Genomic DNA, 15,220 nt, shown 5'->3' with positions numbered 1-15,220 from the left:
TTTCTCTTACAAATTTCAACCTAGAGATTTAAATTTTTTAAAGAATGAACTTCATAACATATCAAAGGCAACAATCCGTGCCGATTTTTTATTCAGAATTTTATTCATTGTTGAAACAACGTGGATATTAAACGTGGAAACATTCATTGTTAAAGGTTTGGATATCCATTTCCACAATCAAGCCATTTCCACAATGAAGAAAATTCTAAATAAAAAATCGGCACGAATTGTTGCCTTTGATATGTTATGAAGTTCCTTCTCTAAATATTTGAAGTCTCTAGGTTGAAATTTCTAAGAGAAATCGTGAATTTTCGTCAACGGTAAAAAATACATGAGAGAGATACGAAGACTGTAGTGACATCTATCGGCAAAACTTGTCCCTTTAAACCAACCTTAACAATGACTCATCCGACCATATCAACAAGTTTCTAGTTATCAGCGTTCATGTTGCATGTTCGCAGCACCATTGGTACGAAACATTATGGTCTGAAGAAATGGAGATATGAAATGGAACACCTTATAGGGCTGCATGACACACTGGTTGGGATTCACTGCTCTACGCGGTTAGCAGTCAGTTGTATTAGCAATGATAAAGGTGGAAACTGTAACGGATTCACTCCGCTATAATTAACCCTAAATGTTCAAATTGGTAGACTGAGCGGGCCAGAAAAGGTGTCAGAATTCATCATGATGTTCTTCAACAACCTGAACAGGTCTGGCTGTATGCATTGGGACAGTGTCATGATGAAACACTGCGTCAGTGTTACGGAACAGTATTTGTGTCGTAGGACACCTGGTCACCTACAATGTCCATATTCATACCCAGTAATTTATCCTTTGGAAGCAATAACATCAACAGAATACCACGAAATTGCAGCCCGATCAGCTACCACATTTAACGATGGAAATTAGGCTGCCCGCCATAGATAATTATGGCCTGTTGTTGGAAACAAGACCAGTTCGATTGTTTGTTGTTGTTTAACTTTAGGCACCTTTTAAGCACACAGACTAAATGGGACGTGGGCTTACGGTTTCAGATGGAATTCGAACCACCGTAATGAATTCAAATTTTCAAGGCATCCACCAGCAATCGAACCTGGGTCCACATGCACCAAAGACGCGCACGCTCGTCACTAAACTAGCACTGAGGGCTAATACTAGTTCGAATAAAAAGTGTATCAGAATTTCACTCAATAACAAGGTGTTATAGCTTTTGTTTAAAAAAAAAAAAAAAAAAAAAAAAAAAACTTTCATTACTGCACATATAAGTAACTTCTGTAACTTGATTTGTATTCTGCTTATAATTTTCTTTAAATTTATGCATATGTCATTACGTTTATATGTATTTTACATAAGTATTTCTCTAGACACCTTATACAAATGAAAAATTACATGGTGTTGGTGCAACTAATTAACTGACATACATTTAATGGAAAAATTAATAGCAACACATGTAATTTTGAAGGTTTACATGACTTCTAGAAAAATATTATATGTACAAACAAGATGGTAGAAACGCATATAAGAGAACTGCGTATATATCGTCCAATTCAAATTACATTCTCAGTGCAATCTGATCTTAGTTTAAAACCCCCAGCACATCGGCCACATTGTGTTTAGATCACGACGATATCACTGAACTATTATGCATTTACATTCTAGCGTGACTATACAGTAGAACTGCAAGAGTCCGGGCACCGTCCCGCAGAATTACCGCCCGCATAAGTCGTGATACGTCAGTGGTTGAGTTCATTGATTGGTTGAGTTGAGTGAATTGATTTTGAGTTTAACGTCTCTTTCAGCAGCGACGCTATACGAGACGAGACACTGATTAACGTGGAATCCGAATCACATGAGCTACCGCCGGGAACGCGTCAGAGGTCCATTGGTGGTGTACATGATGGGAGACAGAGGGTTAGTAGAGAAAGTCCCCAGGTGGGACCGCGAAGGACATGGAAAAGCCTTGACAAAAGAAGCGTTGAAGTCTCTGCCATTAAGGTTGTAATGTGAGCGCAAGAACAATAGCTAATCGAGTGTTGGCGGCAGATCTACGTCCCTATCGCATAATTACATCCGGACGCTCCTCCTCGCTGAGAACGTTTTCGGTAGAGTCCAGAGACTGCAGTAGCGAAGAGAATGGAGTATGCGCATTTTACTCTGCCCTGCTAGGTCTCCGGACCTAAGCGCTATGAGGCTTATGTAGGATACGGAACGGCACCTGACCACCAGCACGGATTACGGAAACCAACATCGCCTAGCTATACCATCTACTGCTAGCGTCCGATACTATATCCTAAATGGAAATGAAAAAATGAAATGAAATTTTTGAGTTTTACGTCCCACGGTTATGCCGGTTAGGCTAAAGGAGGCGGTGAAGATGAGAAATGAATGAAATGGTGGAATGAAGAAAGTGGGAGGAAACGGGAGAACCCCGAGAAAACCCACGCACACGGTGTTTATCCACCACACTTGGCGGGGCTGGGATCGAACCCGGAACCCCAAGCACCAGAGGCGAACGTTCTAGCACTGAGCCACCGCGGACCCTATATCCTAGATGGATACTGAGCATTTATATGATCGGCTATCTGCCCGAATATCTTTTTATGAGGTCGCTCGGTCTGATATACGTGCTATGAAGATGAGTAATGTACGTTTATTGAACACCCTGTGTAACATGTTCCGGATGTCAAACGGACACCATGTTGGGATTACTATCACTCTTTTCAGGACCAACTTCGCCCCAGATGCGTGAATTTCTGCTGAGTGTTCTTTAATGCGTATCTATCAGTGTATATTGATATTAAGTAGTACGTCACAACCAGACAAATCATGATACCTATACTTTTTGCTGTTCCTTTGAACACTAAGATTATGCTACTTCTTTCTTAGTTTCATACCTGCATCTTCACAACTGGAATCTGCAACCGTAAATTCATTCGAATTGTTTACTACAGATACAATTGGTTCCTCTTTGGGACACACCACCTCATCAATCTCTTCAAAGTATTTGGGTTTTTTCCTGAGGTCTCCTGTTTGCTTGAATTGTGAATACTTGAACCGCAGATTTCTCCATTTATGGTGGCACTTTATCCCAGCTTCTTTTCTCGTCAAACAAGGTAATGGAGCTCCTACTTTGCTCATTTCATCCGCAACAACTTCCCACAGTTTCATCCTTGAAATGGACTTGTCCTGAAGAAGGCGTTGAAACTTCTTTTGCTTGATGATGCTAATTAAGATTTCCGTTGAAGTACGGCCATCACAAGCAATCTGTTTCCAAAATCTGTCCATTTCTCGAACTGATGTCTCATCCAATACATCATCATCTGCTCAGACAAAGAAACACAATTGTTAATAAAGAAATGAATGTTAATGATGGAAAATAAGCAGAATGATCTTAAATTCTAAAACGTTTAAAGCAATTTTAAAGTGTTACTTCGATATACACATAGTTGCCAGCCATCCTTTATGTTGAATTTGCAGAAGACACACGGACTTAATGATTTTTCCCTGAAACTAATACATAACTTCCTATCTTGAACACATTCATGCTTGCTCAAAATAAATTTGATTAAGGTGATTATATTTACCTCAACATATAACTTTAAAAGAGCTTCAAGTGGATACTCAGGGAAAGTACAGTCCGCTCTCTCTCTGCTCACAGAAAGTTTCATCGTTGTGTAGACAGACAACAAAAGATAATGTATAAAATACGAACATTGCTGTATACGTATGGACAAGTACTGAAACTGTCTGCTATGACTAACTTTACACCACCAATGTATTTATTCCTCCGAAAATATTTTCGAAAGTCGCTACCTCCTGTTTTTAACCTCCTTTGCTTCAAGTGCGAAAAACAATGGCATTACTGCTGTATCACCAGACCACATGAAAATCGAAAAAGAAGTATTATTTAGTTTCTCCCTCAAATCACTAGGCTGTGGTCCTGATTCACCTGGCAGTGATCATTGTTCGAAATACAGTGTGGACGTATGGCATAAAAGCTACAGTGCATGAAACACGAACCGACTTGTGCTAGTGACCGTAAAAAGCAGGAATGCTATGTAACCGAGTCAGAGCAGGAGCGCAGCATGGGGGCCCGAGCGGCAGCGAGGGGTTTGTCCGTAGAAAGAAGGAACGTCAGAAGGTGGTCGATAATCGCATATACGAGGAAAGTGGGAAAACACTTCATATGACATAAAATGCATGCCTTATGTGTTCCACAGCTTTGGGGGAGATACTAAATGTCATCCAAGAAAGTACCAAAATGTATTAAATTAGGTTAGATTAGATTATATATTCCTCCTCTTTTCTGTACTTTTAATTCGTTTCCAAACTTACGACAAACTGTTCGCCTGTTTACTAGACCATGTCTTTCACACAATTTCAACAACTGACGCTCGTTATTTTTGCATAAGTCGATGAAACTCGAACATGATATGTGACATACTGTAATTTACGTACCATTTCCACACTGCCTTTTCCAACAGTAAATGATAACAAGTGTATCTCTCCGCCAAATAGTTCCTTCCGTCTCCACATACAGTGCCACTTACATCAAAAGCAACCAACAACAACCAATTTGTTAACTTGAACTATTCCGTTCACCTGACTTTCATTTACCATTCCTCAAAAAGCATTAAATAAATTTTCCAATTCACCCGGTAAATTTCCTAAAATTGGTCCGGCGATATAGCACTTAACCCAAAGCAATAAATACAATAAACATACTACAATCACACATATTTATGGATTGTTCATTAAATGAAATGTAAATTATGATATGTAGGCCAACATACTGTAAAGATATCACAAAGCTAAATAACAGAAACACAACTTGTAATTTATATACTATTAAACCATCATTTCACAAAATATATCCCATGTACATTTTATCATAGAATATAGCAGTGTCTATATTTCATATTAAAACTGTTCTTGTCGACAAGACGACATTGTACAAAAGTAACATGAAAACTGTGATACGTGTGAGTCTTCATTCTAACAAACTCCTATTGTGTTTCAATTCGTGCAAAACTTGTCTATTCTTCAAGATGTAACTTTTGTTTTCTTTTTTATTTTATTTATTTATTTATTTTTTTTTGAAGTCCATTTGCGTTCGAAAGTATTGGTAACTGCTACCTTCGTTGGAGCACTTAGAAAGGCTAGAAATTTACGTTTACATAACTACAAGTCCCTTCCATTTTTTTTCTTTCTTTAAATATAAACTTCCTTCCCTCCTTTCTCTTTTGCGATATTTGTGAAGACACTGTAAAGCCTGTTTAACACGGAAGCATTTACCGTACGACTCAAGACTTTCCCCATCACCTTTTATTATAATATTTTTCTTATGTACAGTAATAATTATAGTTTCAAATACTAAATTTTTACGTTCTTTTAAATGTTTGATGGTTTTGTTGGTGAGATTGTAGGGAGCCAGAGACCGAGCGTGCTAAGGTGATAGGATCCAAGGCTCTTGTAAGGTACTTCTCAGATACCGAGAGTCCTAGAGAGGGGGACAAAACTCAAAGAAAGCGTTTTAGAGAATGGTGAGGTTACTGCGAGGACCAGGCGTCCAAGCGAAGGGAAGCTCTCAGAGACAGGCGCCTACAGAAAGGTAAGGTGACGGATTAATCGGTGCTGTGATTCCTTTTAACCTGAAATGTTGTTGACTTCAGTGATCTTCGTTATTTGATGACTGCTGACAATATATTTTTCATGGTTGTCATCTGAAGTTGTTTGTAGCCAGCACGTGTAGAACATTGCAATATTATTAGTATTGTATTGTTGTAATATCCTTAGCTACATCATATTTCAGTCTCGGAGCATGGATTGCCCTCTTCTCTATATCTTGTTTCTCATACGTCACGAAATATTAATTGAAATGCTACTGTGTAACAGCTCCGCTGTGTTTGGTGCTATACAAGGTATTTCAAAACAACAACCGACACTGTTTGGAAGCTGATTTCTGACACCAAGATAAGACAAAAAGTATAGACCAACCTGGGTGCACAAATGCTTAGTTTCGGAGTTATAGGCTGCCAAAACCATGAAAAAATGAAGTTTAAAGGTTCATACCTCCAAAACTATGGAACCTACCATAGTCGGGTCAAGACTTTACTCATGAACTAGTATGTGCTCTATCCAAATATTCATGTTTCAGAATCCTAAGATACTCACGCATCAATTTTTATAGAGGTAGTTGATAAGTACTTCAAATTTTATGCCCGTAGCCAAACTCTCTCTATGAAAACTGTTGCGGAAGTACCGCAGGATTCTGAAATATGGATATCTGGATAGGGCACACACTAGCTCCCAAGTGAAGTCTTGTCCCGATTACGGTAGGTTCCATAGTTTTGGAGCTATGGATTTTTAAAGTTCATTTTTTCATGTTTTCGGCAGCCTATACCTCTGAAAGGAAGCATTTGTGCACCCAGGTTAGTCTACACCTTTTGTTTTATCTTGGTGTCAGGAATCACCTTACATACGTTGTCGGTGTTGTTTTGAAACACCTTGTACAGTCCGCAGCAAAAAAATCTGCAACATGAGCATCTAAGTTTATTGTGAAACTACGTCTAACAGCACAGGGAATCAACATAACGTCTAAGTGGCACGAATCACGGCAGGCGAAACCTTGGCGTCATCCCCTCCACACTTATTTTGGAGCAAAAGACTTCGTAGGTAGAATATCATGCAGATTGTTTTGATAGATTATCTGCTACAGGAAATCGTACGATAAATGGTTCCGCACGAATAAGCCAACTTGTTTTCTCTCTCGCCCCCCCCCCCCCCCTCTTTAAGAGGGTGTTCGTTTAAACCGTGAGGACAAACGCGATGCTAGTGAACAGAATAGAACAGAGCATGTCTTACTTTTATTTTGGGCAGCAATGACCTTCTGCACATCATAGTAATACTTGGGTGGCTTCTTCCTCTTTGTTGACCTCAAGTAATCTCTGTGTGCTAAGTACTTCTGTTGCAACATCTCCCAGCGATATCGGCATCTCAAGGCAACTTCTTTTCTCCTTGCGTAGAACACTTGAACGCCCATCGCCATCATTTCATCCACCACCAAATCCCATGCAGCGTCCTCGTATCCTCCACCTAACAGCTTCTGGATTTCTTCCTCTTTCAGGATATCAAGTAGTAAATGGGTGTAATCACGACCATCGCCCACTGGTCGCTGCCAAAATGGCTTGTTTACAACGCTTTCGTCATGATCTTCAGTCTCTGGAAACAAAAGAAATATATATGAATAACAATGAAAAAGACTATGTTTGTGACTATCTCTTGAACCAACCGATCGACCTCCATCAAATTTTCAACGGAATGGATGAGGTTCCGGCCTGGAATGTTTTTTATCATATCACTCTGACGGTGCATCTTAGGGGACGGGGAGGAGATACTTAAAATTGGTCCAAAATTACCGATATTAGTGTCGAATCCATAGTTTTCGGGATCCCTGAAATGAACAGTGACACTTTCAATGCCATTTAAATACAAATCCAGCCCTGCAGCTTGGGGGAGGGGGAGTTATATAAAAGTGATTAAAAAAATTACCGATATTAGTGTCGAATCCATAGTTTTCTAGCTCGCTGAGATAAACAGTGATACATTCGATGCTGTTTAAATCTACGCCACTAAAAACAAAAACAGCATATTTCATGGATATCCAACACATGAGATAAGGAGTTATGCATTTGAAATTTTTATTTTGACCCAGTGAAGCAGATAATCGATGCTAATGCGATATAAATATTACGGTTGTTTTCACGCAAAGGATCATTAACGTTCATCAATGTGCACAATCATAAATCTTCACAAGACAAGAAAGAAAAAAGAAGGAAAAAAAAAAAAAAAGAAACTGAGTTCACATTTTAGAGCAAATGCTGATTGAAAGTAGGACTTACCCCTTTCCGCCAGTGAGTCAACAACAGGTTCTACATCATTCGAGGAATTCGATGGTTCACTGCCATTAAGAACGGTATCATCTGGTATAACAGCCAGTATCAGCACAGATTGCTCTGAAAATAAGCAAACCACACAAATAAGTTTTATTTTCGGATTAACTATGATGTTTAAAGAATATTGAGCACTTGGGAGACCAAAATTGAGAAATTTATTGTAATTTGAAACAAATCGTTAGCGCTGTTCGCTAAAACACACACTCCAACTAAACACATGCTTCAGTGAACAGTTTAGGTAATCCTTTCTGGATTTTTCCAAGAGAAATAAGTTATTCCTACGGCACGGTTGGTTAACCCTAGGCAATCACTGATACATACCTTATTCATATATTATTTTACGTACAACGAGAATTGCACCCAGCATTCGTAAATTGTTAACTGAAAAGCACATTTACAAATTCAATAGTATTATTAAGTCTTCATCTTAGCAGTTCATTACGGTTTTCTTCCAATAAAGCTTCATTATAATAGCACAGTTAATTTTTCATAGTAATCATAACTTTATGGGAATAATGATTAAAACTATTGATGTAAAATATATATATGGGTTTCAATACGTTACTAAAGTAAAGTGTTTGGGAGAGGTATGTTGGGATACCTCTAAATATTTTGTAAACCTTTAATGAGAGAAAGGAAGTAATTTTAAAGGTTTTCTTATTAATGACACTTTTGCTGCATCTAATTTCTCTAATTCAAATGTAATAAAAGGTACAAGCCACTGTACTAAACTTTCTTGGTTCATAGTGCTGCTATTATTAATGGTACATTTTCTTATGAAATGGAAACTAAATTCTAAGGCGTTTTCCCAAAACTTCACAGAAAGAAAGCTCTCATTTCCCCAAAAAAGTAAACTCCCCTTTATAAATTTTTCTATAAGAAATAGTTTATGTCAAATGTTCGGGTTAATAATGAAGTATTTCTTTATAAGATAATAGAGCCATTCCATGTGAAATCAACCAACTTTTCAGAAAAAAACTCGTCTCAGAATTTGATGAAACTTGATGTACATGTAGGTCCGTATAAGAGATGATCATGCACCAAATTGTAGCTCTATACCCAATGTAGTTTCAGAGCACAGCGTGGTAAAAAACTGACACATTTGATATTTTTTGTAGAACCTTGTTAGCTTCAATTGATCATATCTCCCGTAAATATTGAGCTAGACAAAAATAATATACTATTTTGAAGAGGAAAGAATAGGCTACAAGATATGTCAGGAACATTTCGTTAAAAATCAAGTGTCATTTTCCGAGAAAATTTTGGATCAGTGGATATCTCAAAAACTGCCCATTTGATTTCCTTGAAATTGGGTACCAAGATAGCCCCATATGTCCGGTATAAGTGTGCCAAATATCAACTTGGGCCAAGAATGGGCCTGGAGGCTACAATGATTTTCGTTGGCAACCTTGGTACCCAATTTCAAGGAAATCAAATGGGCACTTTCTGAGATATTACTAATTCAAAATTTTCTCAGATTTCCCGGAAAATCATATTCGATTTTCAAATAAATATTCTTGACTTATCTTGTAGCCTATTCTTTTCTCTTCAAAATGGTATATTAATTTTCTCTCTAGCTCAATATTTACGGGAGATATGACCAATTGAATCTAACAAAATTCTACAAAAATAAATAAATAAATAAAATAAAATAAAATTTGTCCATATTTTTTTACCATCCTGTGCTCTGAAACTACATTGGGTACAGGGCTAGAATTTGGTGCATGATCATGTCATAGGGGCCTACATGTACACCAAGTTTGATCGAAACTGATACCATGAGGTTTTGGGCTTGGTTGATTTCCTATGGAATGACCCAATAACTAAACTGCATGAGTAGTATTTTACAAAATTCTTATTTAAAAAAGCTCACTTCAAGAGTGTGGATATTTTCATAGAAGTGATTTATGCAACATTATAAGAATAATGAAATACTATTTATGAAATACGACCAAAATCGTCCGTGTCGTTTTTGAGGAGTAAACTTTTTTTTTTTTTTTTTTTTTTGTAAGGAATAATTTACACTATATTTTAGAGTTACTCATGAAATACGAACAAAATGGCATGACTCGTTATTCAGAAAATTGTCCGAAAAATAAACTATCCCTCGTACATTTTTTTTCAGAACAAATGAGTTAATGCCATATTGTCATTATGGGATAGCAAAATGTCGAAAACATGCAATGGCTTGGTTGTCCCCGTGTCAATGAAGAATACGTGAACATTATTATCACACTACTGGACATTCGTGACCTGGCCCAAGAGACAGGATTAGCACATATGACTGTTCTGCACATTCTGACGGTTCCTTTCGGCATGATAAAAATTGGAACACAAGTACCGCATGAGTTGACGGAAATGCAGAAACGGCTAATACGATCCCCCTTATACGCATTTGGAACGCTAGAAAAGGGAAAGAGAGGCTTTCTTATGTCGTATTATAACGCTGGATGAAACATGAGTCAAGTCGTACGAGCCACAATTGAAACGCCAATCAAACGAATGGCGCCATTATCTGGGGGCGGCTTTAGGATTTTAATTTGGGGTAGGTCCGCTCTCTCGCTTATGGATCATATACACACTTGATTGATTAATAACAGTAGGAAATTACTTTTACAGTAGTGGTTGATGCTATTTGGTAAATACCTACTATTAATGCAATTAATGAAAAATATATTTACTCTTTATTGTATCTTTCTGCGTTTATATATTTTTCAAAATTTTTGGGGCCTACCCGCTGAAGCCGCCACTGTCTTATTATGGCTTACCACGAAATTCAAAGTTCATCAGAGTACCAGGAATGTGAAAGTTATGGTGCTTCTCGTGTACTACTAGGACGGTGTAATCCTAGCTCAATATCCTTGTTCCTTCCTGAAACACAACTTGCGACCAGCCTTCGGAAAGAAGCAGCGACACTTTTTGCTGAATCCATTCATCATTTTGCTGACCAACACTCGTGTGCATACAGCGAAAGGTGTGATCGATTTCTTTGATCGACGGAATGAGAAATACCATCCACCTACTCCCCGGACTTAAGGCGGCCTCATGACTTTGACTTGATTCCTAAGAAGAAGGAACCTCTTCGTGGCATTTGTTCCAGAACTGTTCAAGAGATCCTTCAGGCAGTACACTGGTCCATTAGAATTATCAACACAATAGGTGCTGTTACTGGTATCCAACGACTTCCATATCGCTGGCAACGGATTATACACAATGCTGGTGACTACATTGAAGGACTGTAAAACTTTGGAACATATATCTACTTTGTATCAGTTGTAAATAAATAGTTGCCACCATTAAAGTTCCAACCCTCGTATATATACTGTGTGTATATATACACACAAAACCAAACTTCATGCTTACCTATCGGTGTGGCTTCTATCTCCTCGCTATTAGCAGGAATCTCCACATTGTATTGCGTACATGGTTGTAAAATATTTACATACACCAGATTATTTATCACAGTTTTCAAGGTTTCATCTAGAAAATGTACAAAGAAAAAAAATCTGCATCAGTTACAAAATTGTGAAATTTTACAGCAAAGATTGTAAACTTTAACAACAACAACGAAGAAATAAATAAATAAATAAATAAAATAAAGTATAACTTTTAATTCTAGGTTAAATGGAAAATCTGATGACTATTAATAGGCTTATGAACACCTATTAATGAACGCATTAAGATACATATTACATAAATGCTCAAAAGTAGTAAACTCTGTATCCTGCTGAAAACTGGGTTATATCCAGGATCCGGATCATCTCTGATCTTTCGACTTCGGACCTCTCTGGGTGCGTGCCTGGCAGAATACTAAGTATTAGTAATAGTATTATTAATAATAATATTACTTATAATGATACGATTAATAATAATACTTTGCATGAAAAGACATATTTATAGACACCACATTTCTGTAGGCGATAGAATTAAATACAAAGTAATACATTTGCATTTTAGATTTACAAGTGTAAAATCATTACAAGTGATTTATGATGGCTATATTAGATACCATTTTCCACTGGCGGTGTATTTCTGCAGTGCACAGTTGTATTTTATGTTTAAAAGTGAAATACTATTAGTATGAAACCATCACAAGTGCTATTGAAATTCGCATCATGCCTGCTCCCTTCAGACGCACCCTCAACAGCTTCGCCCTACCCTTACTCAGAGAGAATTCCTGCTTTTTGGTGGCCACCTAGCACAAGTTGGCGCCTTTCTTGCATTGTAGTTTTTATATCACATAGCCGGGTGCCGTATTTATACGGAAATCGTAAAAGAATTGTAATTTCTTAAGAATTACTTCTGACTGCCCCCTTGAATTCTATGCCAAGTGAAATATTTTCATATCGCCCAGCCCAAACCATTTAGGAAAAAATGAAAAGGAAATTAGTGAAAAAATATAATTTTCCAACAATTATTTTGAGTGGTATGCAGAAAGTAAACTTGCACGGAAAATAGTAACAATTTGTACCAAAAAATGCTGGTTTCCCCAAAGCCGACATATGTCATTACTTACACAAGACTATTAAAATATTATTGCAAATGTGTCCTATAAATTTTACAAATGTATGGATTCGTAGAGTAAATCTGCACCTATTAAATTTCTAGGGGTCCCGTATTGTAAATCTAAACCTAAATATCACTCATCTCAGCGCCTTAACGTTCAGTGGCGCTTGCATAGATCCTATCTTTCCAGTAAGTCTACTCATGGCCCAATTTCACTCTTGCTTTCTTTTTATTTTTATTTATTTATTTATTTATTTTTATGTGTTCAACAGCAAAATTTAATGAAGAAAACACTTTTCAAGTCATTACTTTTCTAGTCAACTGAATCTGCATGACGTAATATAATTTGTTCACATGTATATACAGGTTCTCCTAATCTAAACCTTTTTAACCGTAATAGTTCCAATTTTCAACTAATTTCCACCCATCAACATTGTAATTCAAGTGTAATCCAATTAAACGTTTGGGTTGCATACCGCCAATTTTATTAATATGAATAGCAAAGTTTATTCAACTATTAAGTGCAACCAATAATCGACATCGACCAATCAGCAACATGTTTCAGCTGTTTGCCCGTGTTTCAGATCTAACACGGTCGCAGTAATATGGATCGTATTCCAATTTTGTCGTGGGGTGTTGACTAAACCTTTTGACTACCTACTAAATTTCTTAAACTTTTTAGTCTAGAAGCCAATAGCAATATTACTACCCCTTGTTTTTTTTAAACCTTTATTCTTTATTATTTGTTACAAGCATTACACCGCACGTAGTGTGTGTATAGTCATGTGCAGTCATGTTTCATTCATATAATACAAAAAAAGAGTAGCGTGGAACAGACATTGTTAATTAAAATTTAACTACCAAGACGAAATGTAGAATCAGACTTACCATTAATATCCTCTCTGCGGAGATTTTCTATTTCAACGCAAAAACCATTAATTTTCAATTTCATGTTATACACCAACTAACGAAACAGAACAAACAACAAAACAAAGTGATCAGCAGAGTTGCCAGATTTAAAGATTTAAAAATAGCGAGGTTGTGCTCCAAAAGTAGCGGTTCTGAACTATTTGTAGCCAAATAGAAAAATAAATAATTTTGCAACTAGATATTTTCTCAATCTTGATTACTGAGCATTTGAGATTAAAAATTAAACGTTTATACCATGTTCTGAGAGATCATTTGTTTAACCCTGTAGCTGTAAGAGGTTCTAAAAACAAAGATAGTTAAACAAAAATGCACTGTTTCTAGGTATAACTGGGTAATATTTACTGTTGTCTGGGTTTAACAAACGGTTTTGCGAACTGAAAATATTTTAACAACCGGTTCTAGCGATCTGTCTGAATAGCACCACCAGACCTCGGAGAATTCCCTCGTAATAGTTAGAGTGCTAATCTTCGGCACGGGAGACCCGGGATCGATTCCTGGTGGTAGCTTATGTGGTTCAGATTCCACGTTAAGATATAGGTCCACGTCTTAAATTTCCTCGGCGCTGAACAGAATACTAAACTCCAAATCAATCCACTATCCAACCAATCGACGTCGGAATGGGGGGCGCCTTTACGTCTCAATTAGAGTATAGTGGCTCAATGATGGAGTGCTCACTTTTGGTTTCACGATCATATTCTCGATTCCAGGCTATACTATGTAAGTTTGGTTGAACAGCATTGTGTCCATTTGTTTCTTAGAGTTCTTTATTGCTTTTTGCACTTCATTCCTCAGTTCCTTTCATTAATCATTTTGTTCGCTCATCATCTGTTTCTTTTGGCCTCCAGGACATTTTCGAAATCACTTTACATTGTTCATTCCTCAATTACCTGTGAGTAGATCATGAGTATTTAGATATATAAATTAATTATAAGAGGTAACCTGTCACTTGTAAACTACTATGCATGAATTATTTGTTTTCCTCGAAAACAAATTCAAGTATTATTTTTCTTCTCGGTTTAAAAGCACTAAGCTTAGTATCGAAAAGAACATTGTTTTACAGCAGACACTGGATTTGTTTGCAAGAGTTGCTTACAGACCTCACGTGAAAGCAGCAAGTCTCTCGGAGAAGTTAACTCACTTGAACAGGGTTGGGAATATTTTCTCCTCTTGCCCGGCTGACATATTTCTTTCGTGACTGTACCAAACTGAAGATGAGTACGTTTTATTGTATTGAAATATGCCATTAGCAAATTGTAGCCGTTCTCTAAATTACCGTTGTGCATTTATTACAGCAATATTTTTTTAAAGTCTATTTTGATGAGTTTCGCTTTTTTCTTGTGTTAAGGTCGTGTCAAGAAGACAAAGGATGTGGAAAGAACAAGTAGCGGGATATTCTGCTGGATTATTTCTCTTCCTCCCTTCTCCCCTTCCTTCCTTCTGAATGAAAGCTTAGTTTAAGGAAAGTTTGTTTCCAAGCAAATGATATTGGCGGCCAAGGAAGCAGATTGATGCATTGTTCATCATCGTTGGAAGATGTGGAATTGAGTTCCAGTACTGTCCTGCACACTGGCGCAAATCCCAGGGTGGATGAGGGAGACATGTCCCCGACAATAATCCGATTTGAAATGTGTTTTTAGGGGAGAAATGTGATGATTTGTGTCCGACTGCCACAAAGGAAAGGGAGATGAAATTAATGATCCTTGCTGTATAATATAGGTCTACAACACGTTCATCTCAGAAATTAGACTCATCTACCGTATTATGAGTCTCATCTCCCTTCCCCCTCCGCCAAGAATAAGCCTCAAATACGCCCGTTTCAAAATGTT

The 15,220-nt window shown here is 37.3% G+C and overlaps 1 protein-coding gene across 3 annotated transcripts in view; it reads right to left on the bottom strand.

Moving 5' to 3' along the window:
* The window catches only part of LOC145665001 (uncharacterized), a 28,832-nt gene extending 15,352 nt beyond the window's left edge, over positions 1-13,480 (bottom strand). For all 3 annotated transcript variants that reach the window (XM_081732185.1, XM_081732186.1, XM_081732188.1), the window contains exons 1-5: positions 13,353-13,480; positions 11,322-11,438; positions 7,905-8,018; positions 6,868-7,224; positions 2,898-3,323 (exon numbers count right to left, since the gene is read on the bottom strand). In XM_081732185.1, the coding sequence (XP_081588311.1) occupies positions 2,898-3,323; positions 6,868-7,224; positions 7,905-8,018; positions 11,322-11,438; positions 13,353-13,416 (1,078 nt within the window). In that variant the 5' untranslated portion in view covers positions 13,417-13,480. The remainder of the gene's footprint in view (positions 1-2,897; positions 3,324-6,867; positions 7,225-7,904; positions 8,019-11,321; positions 11,439-13,352) is intronic.
* Positions 13,481-15,220: the final 1,740 nt, after the last annotated feature.

Source organism: Thermobia domestica, chromosome 11, assembly GCF_964235325.1.
Source record: "Thermobia domestica chromosome 11, izTheDome1.hap1.1, whole genome shotgun sequence".
Classification (NCBI taxonomy): domain Eukaryota; kingdom Metazoa; phylum Arthropoda; class Insecta; order Zygentoma; family Lepismatidae; genus Thermobia; species Thermobia domestica.
Note: the sequence above shows the minus strand (reverse complement) of the source record. Positions and strands in the feature narration are given on the sequence as shown.